The sequence below is a fragment of the Eschrichtius robustus genome, chromosome 16, assembly GCF_028021215.1.
Source record: "Eschrichtius robustus isolate mEscRob2 chromosome 16, mEscRob2.pri, whole genome shotgun sequence".
Taxonomy (NCBI): Eukaryota; Metazoa; Chordata; class Mammalia; order Artiodactyla; family Eschrichtiidae; genus Eschrichtius; species Eschrichtius robustus.
Window position 1 is genome coordinate 28,260,446 of NC_090839.1, and position 20,905 is coordinate 28,281,350.

The 20,905-nt window shown below is 40.8% G+C and overlaps 1 protein-coding gene across 2 annotated transcripts in view; it reads right to left on the reverse strand.

Annotated features, from left to right (window-relative positions):
* Nucleotides 1–8,745: 8,745 nt before the first annotated feature.
* CSNK2A1 (casein kinase 2 alpha 1) overlaps nucleotides 8,746–20,905 on the reverse strand; it is a 55,403-nt gene continuing 43,243 nt past the window's right edge. The window contains exons 8-13 of one of the 2 annotated variants that reach the window (XM_068565513.1): nucleotides 18,612–18,722; nucleotides 17,598–17,699; nucleotides 15,993–16,093; nucleotides 15,014–15,162; nucleotides 13,903–13,989; nucleotides 8,746–11,668 (exon numbers count right to left, since the gene is read on the reverse strand). In XM_068565513.1, the coding sequence (XP_068421614.1) occupies nucleotides 11,553–11,668; nucleotides 13,903–13,989; nucleotides 15,014–15,162; nucleotides 15,993–16,093; nucleotides 17,598–17,699; nucleotides 18,612–18,722 (666 nt within the window). In that variant the 3' untranslated portion in view covers nucleotides 8,746–11,552. Of the gene's footprint in view, nucleotides 11,669–13,169; nucleotides 13,437–13,902; nucleotides 13,990–15,013; nucleotides 15,163–15,992; nucleotides 16,094–17,597; nucleotides 17,700–18,611; nucleotides 18,723–20,905 lie in introns of those variants that run through there. The other variant, XM_068565514.1, reaches the window with a different exon arrangement.

The window sequence follows — 20,905 nt, forward strand, 5'->3', positions numbered from 1 at the left end:
GCAGAGCGTGGCACTCTTGAAGAAATGTGTTCAGGAGCAGATTTTATCATTTCTTTTGTTTCTCTTATCTGTAAAATGATACTGATGATAATAAAAGTACTGAACTCACAAGAGTTCTTGGGAAAGTGCTTAGAACACTACCAAGCATATAGTAACTACTCCACAATTGTTCACTCTGTTTTTGCTTACCAAGAATTTTATCTGCTGTCTCACCTCCCCACAGGTACTCCTGTCATCGTACTTGGTGACTTCAGGGTTTAGCAGAACCATCGCATACAGTTATGCAGATTGTGCACTGCACAATGCCAAAGGCGCCGTTCACATAGGTTATGTGAGCAGTATTCCCTTTGAGTTGTACAAAACTGGCCATTCATCCAAAATGAGCATCTGTCTTATCAGGTCGTTGACCGCCTCGTCTCCAATGACAGTCCTTTCTCATCAATAGGCCACTCATTCCCTTGGTCACACCCCTATCGTTGTGGCCAGAAACTGCCCCACCTCTTAAATCTCCAATGCTAGGCACCCCTCACTGAAACTCCCATGATTCTGGTTGCTGGATGACCCCTACCATGACAATTCTTTATTCTGAGGCGTCTAGCACATGGAACCCATTACTACTGGCCCGTCTTGGTTTCATTCAGGTTCCATGGTCCACCATCACATTTTAAGTCCTCTTTTATGTCCTCTGGGTAGCATTCATGAGCAGAAATGAAGTTCATTTGATTTTTAAAACTAATACTCAATGTATTAAATTTAGAAATCCCCAAACCTTGTTTTTCCTTCAACTGACAAATTTTACAATTCCATTCATAATCTAGTAAATTTTAACAATCACTTTGGTACTGTAACTGAGCAGGACCCTATGGGGCCTTCCCAGGACAGACTCCCCACTCCCCCCCCCAACCCACCAACCATGTCCTCTGCCTGCCCCTTGTCTGTAGAAAAACTTTAGCCTCCTAGGCCTTCCTCAAGTTCCAAAAAATAAATTTAATCTGAGAAGTGAGAAAAACAGAGAAAGAAAGGAAAACAGTCAAACGAGACAAAATAATAGTTCAGTCATTGAACAAAGGCCCTTTAGTTCCTCCTCAAGGGCTGTAGATAATATTCTGAGCCATATCCTTTGAGTTGTTTTGCAGCTACTGAAACCCCCACCAGGTGGAAGAAGTTAACTGTATGCTGTCCATAGACCAGTTGGAACTAAAAGGTTGATGATGTTGACTCCCCATCATCTCACCACCAACCAATCAGAAGAATGTCCACAAGCTGATCAAGCACTGCACAACCCCCCTCCCTCACCCTGTCTTTAAAAACCTTTCCCTGAAACCCATCAGGGAATTTGTCTTTTAAGCACCAGCTGCCTGGATTCCTTGCTTGGTGCCCTGCAATAAATGCTGCACTTTCTTTCACCACAACTTGGTGTCAGTAGATTGGCTTTACTGTGCATGGGCAAGCAGACCCAAGTTTGGGTTGGTAACAGTACCATTAATAAACTTAGTCAGTTAAGTTCCTTTGAACATTTGTAGTCAATTGATGTAGGTCAGTTGATGTAGGGAAGAGCATTCTAGTCTGAGAAAATAGCACAGGCACCATCTTGAAGCTAACAGAAAGCAAATCATAGTCTAGAAACTACAAGTGGTTTAGTGTTCTTACAGCACAGCATGAAAGACAAAGTGAACTTTGACACTAGTGAGGGCAGAGAAGTGTGCAGGGACAAGTTAGAACCTCTTAAACCATATTCAAAGAGTTTGGACTGGATGGAGTCAGCAGGGTGAATTAAATAATTTTTTAGCATTGAATGTGGTCTTTGATGTCATCTAGATTAATCCTTATCTCCAATAAGAATCACCTCCGCTTATCCATACAAATGTTTATGGCCCAAACCAGTGCTAGGCTATGAGGTGGGCCTAGAGTGACAAATGTTGAGTTGCTCAACTTCTAAAGGGGAAGAGACAAGTAACCAGGCAATTGCAAAGCCAAGTGAAAAGAGGTCAGACAGAGGGCAACCTAGAAATCTGGGAGAACATGGAAAATCCCAGAAACCAAGAGACTCATGATTGAGTACAGGGCACAGGGACATCTGTTAGGTCACTCTGGCAGGCAGGATTCTAAGATGGTCCCCAAGATTCCCACCCCATGGTATACATGCCTAATTAATTCCCTCCCCTTGAGTGTGGGCAGGTCTTGTGACTATCACGGGATCTCAGTCTCACGATTCCAGTGATGTTATACGGCAAAGATGAAAGGATTCTGCAGAGGTAATGAAGGTCTCAAATCAGTTGACCCTGTAGTCAAAAGAAAGATCGGCCTGGGTGGGCCTAATCGATCAAGTCCTTTGAAACAGGGGTCCCCAACCCTTGGGCCATGGACCGGTACCGGCTCATGGCCTGTTAGGAAGCGGGCCGCACAAAAGGAGGTGAGCAGTGGGTGAGCGAGCGAAACTTCATCTGTATTTACAGCTGCTCCCCATCGCTCACATTACCGCCTAAGCTCCGCCTCCTGTCAGCAGTATGGTGAGTTGTATAATTATTTCATTATTTCTATTATTACACTGTAATATATAAAGCGCACAATAAATTTAATGTGCTTGAATCATCCCAAAACCATCCTTCCCCACTGGTCCATGGAAAAATTGTCTTCCATGAAACCGGTCCCTGGTGCCAAAAAGGTTGGGGACCGCTGCTTTAAAAGAAGGTGCAGGCCTTACCTGGAGAAATTCAAAACAGCAGATATTCTCCTGTAGGCCTTTAATCAATTTATGGTATTTTGTTAAACAGCAAGCGACGGAAAATTTTACCCCCCCACCCCCAAAAAAAAGCACAGGCTCACATAACTGAAAAGTTCTTGCCCTTCTGCATCCCCTCTATCTCTCAGCTGCCCATTTCTTCATGTTGACTGCATTCTCCCACAGGCCCTGGGTTCATAATATGACTCTGGCAGCCCCAGCTCTCACATACGTTCTACATCTGACCCTGTGAAATATAGCTGAATCATCTTTGTCTCAGCATTTCCAAGAAAAGTCCCCAAACCCTGGGACTGAGAGTGGGCAAGAGGTGGAGATTAATTTGTGATTGCCCTAGGGTTTACAATACACATTTTAAATTAACCAATTTGCCTTCAAATATCCTGCTTTCATGGATAGTATAAAGACCTTACAACTGTAGATTCCCATTTCCTCCCTTCTGTTCTCCATGCTGTTGTCACATGCTTTGCTTCGCTTCTGAAATCCTTCCTTCTCTTCCCCTTCTACCCAGAACCCTGCCTCACCTCACACTTGCAGACAACCGCTTAACTACATTCTGTCACTAGTTAGTTTGCATTTTCTAGAATATTATATGGATGGAATGTATGTAGTCTTTTTTGTCTGGTATTCACTCAGCGTAATTATTTTAAGATTGACCCATGTTGCACGTATCAAGTTTATTACTTTTTATTGTTTAGTATTTCATCATATGGATATATCACAATTCATTTATTCACATTTAAAAATTTTAACGTATGCTATACACAATTCATTGCTAGTATTTTTGCTTTAGACCTGGGGCCAGCAAAGGATGACCCACCCACATGCATGCCAAAACCAGCTCACTGACTGCTTTTGTATGGCCCATGAGCTAAGAATGGCTTTTACAATTTTAAATTATTGGCCAAAAAATCAAAGTAGAATAATTTGCGGCACATAAAAATTATATGAAATCCAAATCTGAGTCCATAAATAAAGTTTTACTGAAACACAACCATGCTCATTTACCTATTGTCTAAGACTGCTTTCATGCCACAACAGTAGATTGCTTGCAAGAGAGATCATATAACCTGCAAAACCTAAACTATTTATCTGCTCCTTTACAGAAAGTTTGATGACCTCCTACTTTAGACTTCGATTATTTTTTTAAGGCAATTAAATTTTTAAAAAAAATTTACTTTCATTTATTCCATTTCCAGTACTCTTAATTTCACTGTGTAGATCCAAGTTTCTGTCTGGCATCATATTCTGTCTGAAGAACTTCCTCTAATATTTCATATTCCTTTAATATTTCTTCTGGCAATATATTCCCTCAGTTTTTGAGAAAAAGCTTTATCTCTTCTTCATTTTGAAAGATATTTTCGGTGGGTATAGGATTCTAAATTGTTTTGTTTTTCTTTCAGCACTAAAGTCACTCCATTGTCTTCTAGCTTGCATGGTCTCTGATAATTCTTAGCTTCCTCTGTATGCAATGTGTCATTTTTTTCTCTGAGCTGCCTTTACGATTTTTGTCTTCTGTTTTAGCATTTTGAATATGATATGCCTAGTTGTGTATAAATTTGCTTGGTGTTCTTAGAGCTTCTTGGAGCTCTCTCTGGCTTGGTGTCTGTCCTTTGGCCTCTTGTGCCCCAGCAATCCACCAGAACGTGCCCTGGGTAGCTGCCACAACTTCAGCATGGGACCCAGAAGGAACTACATGGAGCAAACCTGAAACCAATCAACACATGAGCCCAGTCCAGCCCAGTCAATCCTCAACCTGAAGCAGAGCTGCTTGGCTGAACCCAGTTTAGATCAGTTGAACTATAGCTGACCTAGAAATCTGTGTGAGGATAAATGTTTTTTGTTGAAAGGACCAGAGAGCAAAAAGCAAGAGAAAGAAAGTTTATCTATAATGATTGGTTAGAAACCTGGGTTCTGATGGCAAGTGTGGACCCTGGCAGCTCGAACTTGCTAAGGCTGGACCTCTCTCAAGCCAGCTCCAGCAGTCCCTCCTCTGGGAAGGCTTTCCTGACCATTCTTCCTCCCCCAAGAGTTCAGGACTTCTTTCTTCCTAAAGAGTTTTTGTACAACATCACAAACTGACTTCCCAGAAGCAACTACAGCTGATATTTTGTTTTCCTCTAATCTTTTTAGCCGGAAGCAGCCTTTTCTTTCAAGTGCCAGGGGATTCTTTGTTTTTACCTTCAAAGGCACTTAGGCTGTCTCCTATCTCCCTGGGGGCATTCAAACCTTAGCCCCTATGCTCTGAGGCCCATCTGTATCCAAGCCTGGTGTCGGGGGCCCACTGTGACTTCAATACCCACTTACCTTCACGATGAATGCTGTCTTCCTTTCTGCCACCTGGGAATTTCCACTTTTTTCTTTGAAACTGGCTATTTATTTGAAAGTAAATTACATCAGTCAGCATCCTCACATATTTGGAGCAGGAGGTGGGTGTACCTATCTGAGTTAGCTCAATCCACCATGCTGACTAGCAATATGATTTTTTCCTGGGGAACAATTTGTTTCCTGCCTTTCTGCTTGACAATAACACATTTCCCCATGGTCTTGCGTCTCATCTCTCCCAATCTCCAGTGTTTAGCATAGAACCAGGCTCACAGACATCAACACATGTTTGTTGAGGGGCATATTTTATAAACAAATGAATTCTGGAAAGACCAGTCAAGAAGATGAGTCCATAAGAAACTCTGATTCTGGGCTGAGGGGACAGAGCTGAGTGGGTGAGCAGGGAACAGAATGAGGTGTGGAGAGCTGTGGGTATTTAGGTTTCTTCATAGGAAGTTCACCGTGGAGTTCCCAGAACGGTTCAACACACAGAAGCAAAGTCCTCCCTTTCTAGATAAGTCTACAAATGTTTAGCTATAGCCGAGACTCTGACTCACAGGGTGAAATCAGGAAACTAATTGCCAGCTGCTGCTGCTTTTCCTTTTCATCATTAGAGGAGCCAAGAAAATTCTGTCAAAGCAGGTGATGCACGAGTAAAGCTGACTCAGAAATACGCAATTCCCTCAGGAACTTCTCTAAGAAAGGGACTGTCCATCCTATAAACTCCCATCTGGAGGTGCCTGGGGAAGAGCTTCTTACATTGAGACCACTAAGAATCTCTGGTGATTATGACCACAGGGACGCAAATCCAGACTGTAATTTGCTATAGTGCAAAAATATTTGGCTTTCAGTAGAGAAATTAAAAATTCAGAGGAGACAAGAGTGATAGAATCTTAGAGGAGAAGAGTGAGAGGGCAATGCTGGCCTTCATGGAAATTAGAAACAACTTGCATCTGTTGAAAACCTGTCATATTTAATGCATGGATTTTTTTTCTTCTAGAACCAGATATTTTACTGCCATCTACTGTAAAACTGTAGAAATAAATGCACAAGTCTATGGCATTCCTATAGACGTGGCATCTTTTTCTGCACGTAACCTGCACAACTTTACAATTCAGAGTGGAAGTGAATATTTAGCCCAACTCTACTGTGTGTGCCAGGCACTTTCCAAACATTTATCATCTAATCTTATAACCACCTTGTAAAATAGGTATTAACACCCCAATTTTACATATGAAGAAGATATTAGAACCTCCGGGACAGGGAGGAAGAGAAGAGGGGCAAATGGGGCTTCATCTGTATTGGTAATAGAGACTTAACTTGGGCAGTGGGTTCATGGGTGTGTTACAGCCTCTTTACAACTTGGTAGATCTAAAATGTTTTACAATAATAATTTAAGTCAGTTGTGAAGATTTGGAGAGGTTAAATTACTGAGCCAAAACTACACAGCCAGACATAACTCTTATCAGAACCAGGGCATTTATAGTTCTACTAGGTTGCTTCTCTGAAGTGGTTAAATTTAGCACAGAATCATAGTAGAGTTATGAAACCTAGAAAGCACTTGTCCACATTGACTCCAGAACCAGACTACCTTGTGACACCCTCTATGTATCTGTTCTACTTGGAGAACACAGCCTGAATTTCACATTGTTATATACCAACGGTGGAAAGCAGGGATACTGTAGCACCTAATTCTACTAAATTGGTCAGGATCATTGCTCAGCCTTCAGCCACTCAAGATTTCACCAAGGGCTCATTAAATTATTAAATAATTTAAATAAATAAGTAAACATTAAATAGACATTTTGTCATGTTAATCCAGTCTGGCCTGTGGCTTATAATTATAGCTGCACATCTATGAACACGGCTCTTCTCATCCTGAGATATTCTTTATTCAACAATACTCCCATTAACTTATTGTGTGTGGAGGAGGGGGAAGGTGGAACTGGGAGTGGAGGATGGAATTACTGTTTATTGAGCATCTATTATGAGCCTGGAATGGTACTAAGCATTTTCCTTGTGCTACTCCATTTGATCCTCTTCAATTCTGAAGGATGTTAACACTTAAAAAAAAAAAAAGGTTTTTATGAGGATGCACAGATTAGTAGGACATACAAGGTCATCAGGGACTTTACATGCAGGTGGGGAGAGAGACAAAAATAACATAAGGTCAGGTGTTACGAGGAAAAAGGGCGCAGGGGTAGTGACAGCAGTGGGGGAAGCAGAGAGAGGTGACTTTTACATAGGATGGAGCATCAATCAGCACAAGGGAGGAGGAAATGACCAGCAGGGAAGTACAGGCAAGGACTGTTAAGATTAAACAACTACTCAAACCCAAGTCTAATCTCAGGAGAGGAATCTGCTGGTGGGAGTGGTGACAAAACTAGATTTTTTCAAGAGATACTCAAAAGGTCAGTTCTAATTGTAACCACACTTGACAACAGGTGAAACAAGATGAAATTTAAAGACTGAGAGGAAATAAAAATGTCAAAATCTGTCGAGCAATCCACAATCTTCTCTACTACTTTAGGACTACAGTAATTAGCCATACCCTGAAGATCTAATTTTACAAAATATATTCCTCTGTCTCTAACAGGCCCACTCTAACAATTTAATCTTCCTATCTGTCTCATGGATAAAATAAGAGTAAATGTGAGAAATTAATGTTCATGTAAGTTAGGCATTTCAGATATAAGATATTACACAATGGTTCCTTTTATCTAAACCACACTTCTCAACTCCCAATATTATTAACATATGGATGCACTGAACATTTAAAGGAAACTAGGAATTTGGGATAACAGCATTTCCTGATTTCAACTTTTCAACTGTGGTTAAATGAGAAAGAATAAATGAAAATTCAAGTATATACTGTTGTAGAATTCACTCATTTGACATTAATAAGCATGTAAACTCTGTTTCAGCTCTTTTACCAGCCCTTTTGGTAGTTTCTATTAAAGCTGCCAAATATGTTCCCATTTGCTCACCAGCATACCTTCATTCCAGGCACCAAGACTGCACGTTGCCTCCTGCACTGGAGGTCTCTCCAAGGCTGACCTTCCACAGGGCTTACTGCCATTCACTGAGCACTGGTCTTTTCTGCTAACAAACCAACTGTCTCCATGGACCTCTGTATTTACGCACCAACTCAAACTTTCTAAAATCGGTGTCAGAGCTGAAAAGGAACTCAGAAGACATCTCATCCAGTCTCCCCTGACTGAACACACACTGGTCCCAAGAGAGCCAGAGGAGAGATCATACTGTGAATTACTTGCAAAGTCAGGGCCAAGGACTAATCCCCCATACCAGGGGCCAGGGGTATTAGGTTGAACAAGGGCATAACAGGTGCCAGACACTTGACATTTACTCTCATTTAATCCCAAAGAAGCAGTGGCTCCATTTTATAGATGATGAAACAGATCCAGAAGTAACTTGCCAAGTAGCCAAGTATGTGACGAGGGCAGGAATGAAACCAGTCCTGTTTAGCAACAACATCATGTTCTCTTCACTGTATCTCAATGTCAAAAACTCCTACACTTCAGTGCTCCTCAACCAACCCTAATTCATCCCATTTCACATCTCCATCAGCCCAGTATTAAATTCAAAGCACTTGAGAACTAAGCCATCTATCACACACACGGTGTCGGTTGGAGAAGCATATTGCTCAGGCTGCAGGGACATTTCATTTGTTTAAATGTTTTTATTTAAAAAAAATTAAAGACCTTCATGGCACAACTTCTTCCCAGCACAGTTATGTTTTAGTTATACCAAATACAATACAATTACAACCAATAAATCATCAAGGTGGGGAGGGGGAACTTATGACTTCAAACTTAAAAGGGGGGAGGGAGCACTCCAAACAAAGTTAAAAAAATACTTAAAGAACCTTTCAGAGTAATTGCCAACACAACTGTCTTAGATTGGCTTTCCATTTCCTGCCATCTGATCAATGCAGACACAGGTAGTGCTGAGAAATGAAGTGTCCCAATACAAGGTATACAGATGAGGTAATTTACAACAACACAGAAGTTGTTACTCTGTAAACCCTTGCCCCCCACCCACCCACCCAATTGGGTCTTTTTTTTTTTTTTTTTCATGCTTCTGCAGTGACTCCTTAAGTAGCATTTTAAATACTTCTATTTCTTTTAAAAGGCTCTCAGAGTCCTCTGCATTCACCTTACGTTTCTTGCAAGGTCTGATGCATGTTAGAAGGTCCAGCTGTTTGCAGCTCCCGACATCAGCCTCAGCTACACCTAGGTTCTCTGAGCTACAAGGGTGGGATGTGAAGTCTTGATTTACAACCCTCCTCCCCACCTCAAAAGAAATAATTCATCAGTCATTAAGTGTCCTGTTCAAATCACAATCCAGTGCAAACGTAATCTCAAACTGCATCTCTGGCACATCTGGTGCTTTGAGGTTCTGCACAAATTCAACATGGTAACCCCCACAGCATTCTAGGGCATAAAAGGGTCGAGAACAATAAATATCCACTGTAAGTGGCCACAAAGAAGATCACCCTGCCACATAGTCAGAATGTTTTCCCTATGGTTGAGAAGCATTATAAAAGGAGGCTTTAGCTTCCTCTAAAGTTTACCATTATATTCACTAAAGCCACCACCTTTGATAAAGTTACTAGAGCTAAGATGGGTTACAAAGTTAGATAAGTTCATTAAATTCAACTCCTCAAACAATTATGTTTATCTATGACGCCCAGGTGAGAAAGACTTGTGAATCTATAAAGGTAGGAGAATGGGGAACTAAGACTTCAGGCCTTAAAATATGTTGGAAGAATTTTTCCTAGTCCCCACAAGCAGCTACGGTAATGAAGCAACAGGAGAAAATACAGAGCTGATGGTTTTGCTATTGTGCTTAAAAAACTAGGCTTCCTCAGTGAAGCACCTGATAAACTTAGGTGGCTGGATTACAGTGGAAAATCCACTTTACACACAAACACACAAAAACTGGTGACTTTTCCCATCCCCAATCCCTGCACTGCTGAGACACAAAATGAATTTATGGCAAAGGATCCTTAATCCGCAGAGACGCTTTGGCTTGTGGAGCTTTTTTAAGGCCTCTCTGCCTGCCCAGTACCATGGGTTGAACGAGGATTGTATAAAAATGGGGGCCTTGGGAAGCCTCCACGGTACAGGGCTGCAGGCCCCTCAGATGTGAACGTGAGCCACCCACCCAGCGAGACCTTTACACAGGGAACTTAAATCTAACCTTGATAAATAAAACCAAACGTTTATTTACACCAAAGAATTCCAACACTGGATCTTTCACATATGAAGGACAAAGTATTATATATATACACACAGCAAGGGGTGGCAGGGCTGTAACAAGAGAGTTTAGTTTTCCCACAATTACAGGTCTACCATTTCAGTTTCACTGGAGATAGTGGCTCTGCTCCTACCTCTCAGGTACATTTACAAGACTGAGGGGCAGGTCTTCTCAACGGATGGCATGTGAGGGAAGGGGAAGGTAGGAGGAAAAGAAGGTAGAAAGCTTAAAATAAAATGCAGTGGCCACATCTCTCATCAGCTCTTCAAGAGTTACTAGCATGAAACCAACATAGACAAGGTTTTTTTCTTTTGTAAAAAGCAGTAATTATACCCAGTAACTAACTGAATTCAAAAGGGCCAAGTCAAAGAAAACTGAAATAGATTTTGCCTTCCCCCTCCTACCAGCTATAGAGCATGTTGGGAGATGAAAGGGGAAGAGGACCAAGGTAAGGAGCCTGGGAGGGACGGTATTAAAGTTTTAAACTGAACTGAAACTAAATTATAAGTGAGCTGGATTTAGGTTAGGTCAATAAGACATGATTCATACTGAACAGACGTTTTCAGGACCTGTCTGCACTTTGGGTAGATTTTCAGCATCTCACTGTAACTAAGACATATTTCCACTAGATTCACCAGTATAACCCCACTGAAGCACTTTTGGAGTAAAGTGATATAAGTGACTAGCAGTACACTGCTCTTATAGGTTGGGTCCTTCCTTCCTCCTTCCTTCCCATCTCCCTTCAAGAAGCTACATTTTTGTAATCTCTGGAGGACAGCATGAAATACAAACCCCTCAAAGTGTGGGATGGTAGGGGAGCAATGGTGGGCATGGGAAGAAATCTCCACCCAAACGCAGCAGCCAGAATTGAGGCTGGTTTATCTGTGTTCTTTAGTGATGAGGAACTGAATTTGGAAGGGGAGAAAAAAATTTGTCCGTGAAATATTCCACCTGCAGATAATTTTTCAGGGAATCCCCTGAGTTATGAAAAGTTCGAGTTAAAAAAAAAGAGAAAAAAAAAAGAAAAAAAAGAATATCAGCCTATTATAATTTTTTTTTTATGACTGAACTACTATAAATCCACAAGCAACGGTTCAGACACGGTGCTTCTGAAGTATTTCACCCCTCCCCGCCAGGCGCAAGCTGCATCAAGGGAGTAAGTGGACTCCCCAACCTCTGCTCAGGCATCAGGAGACAGAAGGGGCCATTACTGCTGAGCGCCAGCGGCAGCTGGAACAGGCATCCCGAGGGGGTTGGCAGCAGCAATCACTGGTGAGCCTGCCAGAGGTCCAAGGGGTGAAGGGGTTGGCACTGAAGAAATCCCTGAAAGACAACAGCTGACAGTGAGCTAGAGACACTAACCATGGAAATCTTAGTCACCAGTTTTTCAGAGCACCTATCGCAAAAGTGACACAAATTCTCATTTTATTAAAGGCCTCTCCTTAGATTTTTACAAAGTAAATCTAATTTTAAATTAAATCTTCACAAATTAAAATGACAAGCTCCAATAAATTTAGTAGACAGGTAAAGAAATCTAAGTTTGGAGAGTTTAAGCAGTTTGTCCAAGGTGCATGGCTAGCAAGTGGCATCTATGCTTGGATTCCAACCCAAGCCTGTCTAGGGCAGGGCAGCATGTCCAACCAAACTTTATGCTCTGTAATCTGTACTAACGTGATGGCCACTAGCCATATGTGACTAGTGAGCACTTGCAATGTGGCTAGTGTAGCTAAGCAATTGATTTTAAAATTTTATTTGATTTCAGTTACTTTATTTTATTTTTTGATTTCAGTTACTTTAAATAGCCACATGTGGCTAGTCACTATGAACTGAGCAGTAGAAGGCTGGAGTCAAAGCTCATGCTCATGACCACATTCCCTAGTTAGCCAGCATTTTCAGTGCAGAAAGGATCATTTCTCATCTGTAAACTAAAATAGTGTTTTAGGATTTACTTCCATTTAGTTTCTTCCACCCATGATCAGACTACCTGTTAGACTGCCCTCAATCAGCTAGTTCTTCACATTTTCAAAATGTTATATATTTTCTGAATAGCTAATATAGTTACATGACTCAAAAATAGCTGAAAAGAGTATACAGTGAGAATTCTGCCTTGCCCTGTCACTTGGCCAACTTACGGCACCACTTTTGGGGTGTATCCTTCCAGAAATATTTTATGCATATACTTAAATATAATTTTATAAAAATATGCATATAAGAATCACATATAAGAATGTGATTATATATTCTTGCCCATTCCTGGTCCTGGACATGGTCCTGCATCTTGCTTTCTTCATTTAACATTACTACTTTGGAGTTGAAACTAGACAAGAACACGAAACACTCATTCTTTTTTCTAGCCATATAGCATTCCACTGAATGGATGCCCTGTAATTCATTTTATCAGTTCCCTACTCTACACGGAGCTGTTTTTAATGTTCTTTGATTACAGATAAGGCTAGAATGAGTAACTGTGGACATATATCATTTTGCACGTTGGCATGATATCCAGAGGATAAACTCTAGAAGGCAACTAGTTCTTTAAAAAAAGAATTCAGACAACAGCAATTCTTTGAGGGTGTCTGAGTAAGTGCCCTCATGATCACGAGTATATCCATGTGGATGCTGCCTACATATATAATTCTTAGGGGACAGGCCTATGGTTTCTTTTGGGTAATTGTGGTTTCTTCTGGGTAAAAACTCACTCTAAATCATAATGACTCAACAACATTAAAGATAATTTCATATAAACCATTATAATTTACTAGGCACACTGTAGTTGCTCTGGAAAAACTCAGAGAACCATTCTTTTTTTAATTAATTAATTTTATTTATTTTATTTTTGGCTGTGTTGGGTCTTTGTTGCTGCACGCAGGCTTTTCTCTAGTTGCAGCAAGCGGGGGCTATTCTTCGTTACGGTGCGCAGGCTTCTCATTGCAGTGGCTTCTCTTGTTGCGGAACACGGGCTCTAGGCGCACAGGCTTCAGTAGTTGTGGTTCACGGGCTCTAGACTGCAGGCTCAGTAGTTGTGGCACACGGGCTTAGTTGCTCTGCAGCATGTGGGATCTTCCTGGACCAGGGCTCGAACCCATGTCCTCTGCATTGGCAGGCAGATTCTTAGCCAATGCACCACCAGGGAAGCCCGAGAACCATTCTTATACGCATATATACCCATGTACAAACCCCATCTCTACTCTCCCTCATTTTCTTAATCTTGTTTCTGAGGACAGCATCACCTATTGTCACTCTAACCTGTGAGATGAAAAGATCTCTTTACTCTTCATGGCTTGTTGAGACTTTCAAGTCCCAAATAATTTCTGTGATTCTGGCCTAGAAGAGACTGTTGATACTCTTACTCAAGGCAGGGCCATTAAGGTATACCAGGTTTCAAAAGCATTCTGAAACCTGGTGGGGAGAGCCATACAGGTCAGTATGTCAATAAGGTAATCATTATAGAGAAGAGGGAAGGCCACAGAAATCAGGTCACAAAGAGGGAGCAAAATTAAGAATGATAACTGACTTCTATCTTTTTTTAAAAAAAATAAATTTACCAATGAACTGACCTGACATCATACTGGCGCTGCTGACAGGCGTACTGCCCCCTGGCATGCTAGATGAGCCCATTCGAGCCTGGTCCTTCACAACAGTGTCTAGAAAAGAGACAAAAAGGTTAGATTCTATTATGCTTGAAGGATTAAACTAATGGTCTGCGGCCTTAAAGCAGTCATCCTCATTCTTTACATTTTATTTATATTCCATATTATTCCCTTAGTGATAGAATTAAGGTGTCAACTGCCTTCACTATGATTTGAACAAGTAATACAAAATAGAACTATCTTTCCTGTCAAACTGTGGTAAAGGCCAACTACTAAACTAAATAGTAGGAAAGGAGGTAATTATCCATAGTAGAGCTAATTTAAAACAAAACCAATCCTGTTAGAGTTTAATGACATAATACAATCTACCCTTACCCAGACAGAAATATATTATCAGAGTGAATTGGTTTTACTGCAGTTCACAGCTTGGTGCCAAATAGGCCAAAACTACAGGCTTGTGCAAATTAGTGCTATGACCACAGACTTCATTCTACATCTCCATCAGCCTTTCAGTCTGCTTCAGGTACAGGAGACTGAGCAAGAGTGTAATTGATTCACTAAAATACCATCCCACCACTCCCCAAGGAACAACCCAACACAGTGAGGATGGGGTGCAGCTAAGTGCATTTTCACTCATGACAGCAGTTAGCTATACTCACAAACCTAGGTCAAGGTGTTCATACAATAAGGTTTTCAAGGCTTTTTGGCTCTCTCCAACAAATGATTAACAAGAGACAGGACAGATATAGGGCTGTATGTTCTAATCCAACCACTCCAGACTAGCCACTGAGAAGTGTCACCCACACAGTAAGAAAAGCAATTTATTTAGGAGTGGTCACGAGTCAGGTACTCTGTTAGGTACGAATCCTCTCAACAATCATGGTCCCCACTGAAGAAACCAAGGCTCATTGTGGGTGAAGTAACTTTGCAGCAAGCTAAGTACAGGAGGTTGGAATTCCAATTCTGTTCTGTAGGGCTCTGGGCCCAGAGCTTTCTTCACAGCATATATTCTCCCCTGCCTGGTACAATCTACTGGGCAGGCCTGCACAGGCTCTGTGGACTGAAGAGCTGGACTCACAGAAATAGGGGTGCTCCATGGCCTCTCTTGCGGTGAGCCGTGACTGGTGGTCGTACCGCAGCAGCTTGTCCAGGAAATCCAAGGCCTCAGGGCTGACAAGGTGCTGGTTTTCACTGTGGACAAAGCGTTCCCATCGCTTACGGGAATGTCTGCAGAGCCAAAAGGGGGAATGAGAAATGGACCAAGAGGCAGAGAAGCCCAACATTTCACTCCTACATTTTCCTTAGTGGCTAGGATTCCAGCCAACCACAAGAGAAATAAAAACTCAAGAGACTAGTCTTACACCGCTCTGCCGCTGCAGAGACAACAAAGCTAATTGGAGAGACTGGAAATAGCAGTGTTGCAGAAAAGAGAAATCTGGGTCCCCACAATTTTTTGAAACATAATTCAGGTTACTTTACAGGACTGAATGCTCCTGCACAGCTCGGAGGGTCAGGTGGCTGGGCTAAGGAGGCTTCCCTCCCCATCCCCCACACCCCCTTTCCTGGCATCTCTGCCACTTGGCCAGCAAAAGCCTTTGTATCAAGAAAGTCCAGCTCTTCCTGTTAAGTGGTGAATGAGTTAGTATTGTGTCTAGTCACTATTTTTAGAGTCTGTTGTCTGCACATCAGTCTTGAAGCATGTACTTATTCTATGACTATTTTTTTCTCTTAGGGACAATTCTGTCATTTAGAAAAAAGCAAGCTGAATCAGGAGATTTTGATTTCTGACTCAACTGTAACCCTTCTACTAGACTCTACATAGTCAGGAATCTTCTGACTACAACCTCCACACTCAGAATCCTGTAAGTGAATCTGGGGAAATGGCCATTCAATCCAATGCTTTTATCACAGGCCTGCCTATGCAGCATTCTGTAGCAGTGGACCAGAGATACCTCAGCAGTCTTGGCAAAGAGAACATAACTATTCTGGATCCAAAGTACCAGTTTACACCCAAACTGCTTAAGGCACAGATGCACAGATTTTATTTTGTGACTTACCTGCCTAAGATATCGTTAAAACGTGGATCTAATTCAATGTTGTATTTGTCAATATAGTCATATAAATCTTCTGTCCCCAGAACCTTGGCTATCCTCACCAACTAGGATTGAAGAAGACAAAACCCACACCAAAAGCATATTACACGATTAAATCAACAATTAACCAGGACTGAATTAACAGAACGGGATCATCATGGCTACAGGTATGAATGTTACACCCAATTTACTTCAAATTTTTTTGCACAACATGAATGGATTTCCACATAACGTTCCTTAAATTATTACTGATGTGAATGTATCAAACAGAAAAAGCAAACCACTTTATAACCTGCTTCCTTCCTTCTGGTGATGTCTTATTTTTCCCCCCTTACAACCCAGCTGAAGATGTCACTTCCTTTGGGAAGCTCCCCCCCAACCCCATATACTCAGACCACTCATTCCCATTACAACTGTCTTTTGTATCTTGTCTACACTTCTACTCTGACATTTACTACTGTAACTTACTTTCTTATATGTTTGGTTCCCTTACTAGATAGACTAATAAGAACTTTTGAGATGAGGGGCTATTCTTTCTTTTTGTCTATATTCCTCAATTCTGCATGGCACCTGATAAAGAGTTGCTGATTTTAACTGAATTCACATGGTATTCTTCGACTCATATGAAAAATGGTCATCATATGTATATAACATTCTTGAAATGATAAAATTGTAGAAATGGAGATTACGACAGAGAAGCATGAAAGAGGGGGAGGGGAAGTTGGTGAGACTATAAAAGGGCAAATGAAGGATCCTTGAGGTGACAGAGATCTTCTGTATCTTGGTTGTATTGATATCAACATCCTGGTTGTGATACTGTACATAGTTTCGCAAAAAGTTATAATGGGGGAAACTGGATAAAAGGCACACCATATTTCTCTGTATTAATCATTACAACTTCACATGAATTTACATTATCTCAAAATAAAGTTTAATTAAAAAAAAAAAGTCATTGTGCTCAAACAAGGCAACAGTACCTTCCACAAGGCCCTAGAATCATTCCAGGTTCCCTTGAATGAAATGGCCCCTTGATCTACAAGGGGAAGTGCAGCTAGTATAAAAAGTACCATCTATATTTCTACTGACATACATCAACTCAATCCGTATGATGAGACAAAAGGATCACAGAAATACCACATATAAACCAACATGTTGGAGAAAACATTCCTAACCCTAATGAAAGTTCACATTAGGAGATTCTAAGGTAATATCCTATATTTTAAACTATTATTCTTTGAATTGTAAAATATTTCCTAAAACATGTATATACAAGTATATCTCACAATTAAACAAGCAATGCAAAGGAAAAACTCTAATTTCAAAAAGCTAAACCAATAGTTCCCAAGACACTAATCTGAGGATCAATGTCAGGTTGGCTGACAAGCCATTAACTGAAAATTATTCTAGGGTCCCACTCTCAGATTCTAACTTATTAATTTAATAGCTCTCAGGTGGGGGGGCCAGGCATCTGTATTTTAGCAAGATCCACTGCAGTTTCTAATGGGTAAGCAGATCTGGCCGTCACTAGGTAAGACCAGTAAATTTCCTAATAGGAACAACATATATCACCTGATCATAATTGTCATGTCCATGGAAAAATGGCTCCTTCCGGAAGATCATACTTGCCAGCATACAACCCAAGCTCCACATATCCAAACTATAATCATACATCTGCATTAAAGAAAATGTCGTCATCACACATGAAATGACAAGAATGAATCCTGTCACTTCAAATTTTTTTAGAAAAGCTTATTAAAAACAAACCACTCCACTGACTTGAAGTCCAAATACCAAAAACATGTTTTTCTTCTATGCATTCCCACCCTTGCTCCCCCACCCTCTCATTTTAAATCTGTACATACTATTTTGAATTACTTTCTTCACTTACATAAGAACACCCCAATTGTCAGCCTATGGAAACCTTTTAATGTGTATCATTTTTTTATTGCATGAATGCTTCAGAATTTAATCTTTAACTTCCCCTACAACAGGATAGTGTTCTGTTTTTCACCATTATAAATAATGTTGTAAAGAATATTTTTATGTATAAAATGTTTTTTGAACTCAGGGTTATATCCTCAAGACCCCAGAAAAGGAATTTCTAGGACAGAGTCTGAACTTTTTAAGGTATCTGATAATAACACCTGGGAGGACTGGGGCAGGAAAGGTATTCCCAAGGATTTTGTTTCCATGAGAAGAGTGCTTTCTTTTCTTTTTTGGTAGAGGGAAAGTCTTTATATCTAGATGTAATTTAAGAAGAGAACATTTTTTTTCAGTTTACTTTTACGGTTGGTTAAATCTAGCTTACAATTCTCAAACTAGCTGTGTAATTTCTGATTACAAAAAGTGTCTTTCTCTTCAGTTAGGATCAAATGCAGATCTATTCATATTCTACTGACATTATGACAATACAAACATAAGTTGTGGCAGATGAATTGAAGTGATTCATATTTTACATTCATATAAAAGGGATAGCCATGGATGTGCATAAATGGCCTACTCAAAAGTGCAAAATGACATTTTTTGCAAATTATGTGCAAAATAAACACAGGACCAAAATTTTATCTGCCCTCCTCTTCTCACCTGATAGTCTACAAGTAGCTCAGGACCTTTGAAATATCGGGAAGCAACTCGGACGTTATATTCTTGGCCAGGATGGTAAAACTCAGCCAAACCCCAGTCTATTAGCCGTAGCTGAAAGAAAAAGATAATAAATAATGAGTGACTTTATCTTTTAAGTTACCCCTCACACTGCCATTAGAGTACTTTTTTTTTTGGCTGCGCTGTGCAACTTGTGGGATTTTAAGTTCCCTGACCAGTGATTAAACCCGGGCCCTCGGCAGTGAGAGCGCAGAGTCCTAACCACTGGACCACCAGGGAATTCCCTAGAGTAATCTTTTAAAAAATAACAGCCATGTCACTCTCTATTGAAACCCCTTCAGTGACCACCTATTGCATTTAGGATGAAAATAAAACTTCTTAGCTTGACATACAGGGTTCTCTCCAGGATCTAATTCCTTTGCTCTAGTGAGACTTACAGTTCCTGAAAAATACAATCTCATTTTGTGCTTCTGCAAATTTCTTTTTTTTTTTTTTAGTGATTTTTTTTAACATCTTTATTGGAGTATAATTGCTTTACAATGGTGTGTTAGTTTCTGCTTTATAACAAAGTGAATCAGTTATACATATACATATGTCCCCATATCTCTTCCCTCTTGCGTCTTCCTCCCTCCCACCCTCCCTATCCCACCCCTCTAGGTGGTCACAAAGCACTGAGCTGATCTCCCTGTGCTATGTGGCTGCTTGCAAATTTCTTAAACTGCTCATCTGACTAGAATGTCTCCACTATTCAATCTAGACTCCTACTGTGGTGAACACTTCATCTTTTGAGTTATTAAGTTAGCTCCTTTAATGAAGTCTTTTTTCTACTTATGCAAATAGAAGCAACTATTGTCTTTGATATGCCCCCCCACCCAACCAACCTCAGATAAATTTCTTTAATAGAACCTACAGCTCTTTACTGAATATTTGTTTGCTACCTTTTTAAAAAATATGGACTGGGGACTTCCCTGGTGGCGCAGTGGTTAAGAATCTGCCTGCCAATGCAGGGGATATGGGTTCGATCCCTGGCCTGGGAAGATCCCACATGCCACGAAGCAACGAAGCCCGTGCACCACAACTACTGAGCCTGCACTCTAGAGCCCTCGAGCCACAACTACTGAGCCCGTGAGCCACAACTACTGAGCCCGCATGCCACAACTACTGAAACCCATGTGCCTAGAGCCCGTGCTCTGCAACGAGAGGTCACCGCAATGTGAAGCCCACACACCACAATGAAGAGTAGCCCCCGCTTGCCACAACTACAGGAAGCCCGCGCGTAACAACAAAGACCCAATGCAGACAAAAATAAATAAATAAAATAAATTTATTAAAAAAAAAAAGAAACTGAGTAAAGAAGGAAACGTTAAAAAAAAAAAAATGGACTGTAAGATCCTTGAGGGTAGGGACTGTTTTATTCACCTTTGCTAATTTTTAGAATTCAATGTAATGCCCAGTACACAGGAGAAAACCTAAAAATATTTACTGAGTGAATGCGGTAAGAGAAAAGCCACACAAAAACAGCTCTTACCAAAATGTACCCTGAAAGTGGAAACAGTAGTAGCAACGACAAGAGGCAACCTTAGCAACTATACCCCAATTAAAAAAAAAAAAAAAGGAACCTTATTTGCCCTTCGTGTGCAAACCATGACCATGATTTGAAGTGTAAGTAGTAGGGTCTGAGTAATGCCTGACTGCTCCAGCACTGTCTCCAAAAGTTCACTGTTAATTAGGTTCAGTGTCTTCTTTTAGTAAACAAAGGGAAATATAACAAAAGGTACGGAAGAAAATATAACTTTTTTATCATCTTTCTCTTCAACCTCTTAATATCAGTGCTCCAGAGCTGTCCCTGAGCTTTCTGTCTTATCAATAAGTATTCCCAGATGATTATTTCTGGTCTTGTGGCTTCACACACAGTATCTCTGCTTTTCCCACCTATACTCTCTAGCCCACGCATATCACCAGCCATCTCTCTGTGATCACCTAACAGACATCTCAAAACTAAACCTCTGATAATTCCCCACGAAACCTGTTTCTCCCACAGATTCCTCCTCCTCTGTTACCTTCCATTTATCCTGTCATTCAGGTCAAAAACTTTTCACTCTGGACTCTTGTCTCCCTTCCACCCCAAGTCTAATCTGTCAACAAATCCTGTTGGCTCTACCGTATTCTGACCATATCATCACATCCACTGCCATTGCTCCGGTCCATGCCATCACCAATCTCTGATTTACTGCAATAGCTGCTTTTCTTAACTGGTCTACCTTTCACTTTTACCC